The 2,507-nt window shown below is 41.9% G+C and overlaps 1 protein-coding gene across 1 annotated transcript; it reads right to left on the bottom strand.

Annotated features, from left to right (window-relative positions):
- Positions 1 to 480: 480 nt before the first annotated feature.
- LOC311057279 (elongin-C-like) lies at positions 481 to 831 on the bottom strand (the record flags this gene model as incomplete). Its single annotated transcript, XM_084074232.1, has 1 exon — positions 481 to 831. The coding sequence occupies one exon, from the start codon at positions 829 to 831 to the stop codon at positions 481 to 483; it is 351 nt and encodes a 116-aa protein (XP_083930358.1).
- Between the last annotated feature and the right edge of the window lie 1,676 nt (positions 832 to 2,507).

The following is a 2,507-nucleotide window of genomic DNA, read 5'->3' as shown; positions in this document are numbered from 1 at the left end:
CTTTTGAAATAATGTACTATGTATTTTTTTTATGTAGGAAACGAGAAAAAAAAATTGGCCGCGACCCACAGATGGGTCCCAACCCACTGTTTGGAAAACAGTGCCATGTCTTCGCTTCTGCCTTGATCTTTTATAAATGAAACAAATCTTTACGATGGAGAGCTGATTTCTGGGGTAACAACATTTGTCACCTTCTCTGGGGTAACTGGTGGAGCCTGACATGACATCTATATGAAAATAGAAAGCCAGGTGCAAAATGAAACAGTGGCATGCAATTAGTTTCATTTATCTTTGGGGGGCATTTTATGCCTTTATTTAGAGAGGGATAGGGAACGTAGGCTGATAGGAAATGGGGAGAGAGATGGGGGGTGACACGCAGCAAAGGCTGCCGGGAACGGGAGTCGAACCCGCTGTCAGGCTGGCATTGCAGCCTAGGGTGCCTGGACCGTCACGCCAGGGCCAGGGCCTCTCTTCATCTTTTTAGCAATCCAAGAAATTTGAAGCCATGAGCAGTTCCAGGCCGACTTCCGAGTCAATCCGAAATTGAGGAGCGTCTGGGGCATCGCCGACCTGGTTGGAGTAAAACTTCTTGTAGGAGAAGAACTTGCAGACCAGAGACAGGATATGAGAGGGGATCTCCCTCAAGTTCACTTCATTGACTTCATCCTCTGCAACCTCACCTGGCCCACTCAGCATGGCTTTGATGGTGGCAGAGAGGAAGGCATATTCTTTTTTCACAAAGAATTCCATGCCATCTGAAGAGATCAACTTCACATACATGGAATCTGGCCCCTCACAGCCACCATAGGGTTTCTCTACAACACCATCCATTATACCTGCGGAATCTGTTACTCTTAGGAGGTATATTGAGATAATCTCGTTGATCGTAATGATGAACTTTGCAAGCTATTGAGGTCGGAATGCCACTATATATACAGATCATTCGTGGCGTGTGTCACGACATCACACCTGCACATGTCAAGGCTGATTTGCCCATATATGGGCATATATGGGCATTTACTGATGACACCAGCGATCTCTAGAAGTTCCATCAATGTAGGGACCAAGAATTGGAGGACCATTTTCTAAGCCAATCTAAGCTCACAACACATCGCATTGCGTTATGAGCTTGAGATTAGCTAGTTTTGCTTATTATATTTCTTAATCTTGACTAATCGTTTCTTATGGGGTCCCTGTCTTCTATGGCATAGATGACAGGGAAGCACCATAGGAAGCACCATAGATGACAGGGAAACACCATAGGAAGCACCATAGTTGACAGGGAAGCACCATAGGAAGCACCATAGATGACAGGGAAGCACCATAGGAAGCACCATAGATGACAGGGAAGCACCAATAGGAAGCACCATAGATGACAGGGAAGCACCAATAGGAAACAGAAGCACCATGGTTGACAGGGAAGCACCACAAGAAGCACCATGGACAACGGGTAAGGACCATAAAGCACCATGGATAACAGCACCACATAGTAAGCAACAGTATCTTGTTACATTGTAATTGTTAGATTGATCCATCTACCCATGATGTATACGTATATCTCATACATACATACCAAATCAGAGGATAAGATAACTCATTACATTAAATAACTGCATTCATTTATACCACAATTGATGTTTAACCTCAGCAGCAAGCCAGGCCAGGTCAAAAGGTGTCTCGTCACTGGTGGGAACTGGGAAGTATATTTTGTCAACATTTTCCTATGCAAAGAAGTGAATGCCTCCAGTTTTCAGAACCAGCTTTATGTCCCCCATCAGATCTGCATCAGAGAAATAAAAACTGCATTGGGACAGTGTACGTTTGTCTGCCATGTGACCAGAGGAGGGCGCCAAAGTACAAGGAATACAACTTAACAGCATGAAATACACATCCTTCACAATACTTTATGGTAATTCTTTTCTATTCTATTCTATTCTATTACCAATATTATTTGATTTATCATTACTGCTATAGCTATTAAAGCATCTTTTCTTAAATATAACCAAATCTCCTTCAAAGGGAAAAAGCCCATATAGAATTATGTCTATCCCTTGTATCATGTTCATGACTGCGTTATAGCATTTCCATGCCTTTGATTCATATCTGGTGTATTTAGTCATGTATAACATGACATGAGCCTTGACCATGAATCCTCAACTGAGCATATCTTACAGGCGGATATGAAGCCACAAACCCCAATTACAGCCTGACTGTCAGCCATAGCTGCTAGCACAGAATTCAACAAGTTAACACTGGGGTCCCAGCAAAAGGCATACACACAAGAACAAGAATCACCAAATGTATTCAAATGTTCACAGACACCAATGTGTTCACAAATGTGATTAAACCAGCTTTTTTTTTTTTTTTTTTTACATAATTATATATTTTTTTCCAGGGCAGTTGCAGGAGAACTATTATGCATACTTTAGTTTTTTCACAAATATGAATTACATTTGTGGTTCACCAACTGTTACAGTTGTGACCTCAAACAAAAAAAGAAGCTATAG

This window comes from Gymnoscopelus microlampas (assembly GCF_963454915.1).
Source record: "Gymnoscopelus microlampas genome assembly, chromosome: 12".
NCBI classification, from domain to species: Eukaryota; Metazoa; Chordata; class Actinopteri; order Myctophiformes; family Myctophidae; genus Gymnoscopelus; species Gymnoscopelus microlampas.
This window is presented reverse-complemented; position numbering and strand designations above follow the sequence as displayed.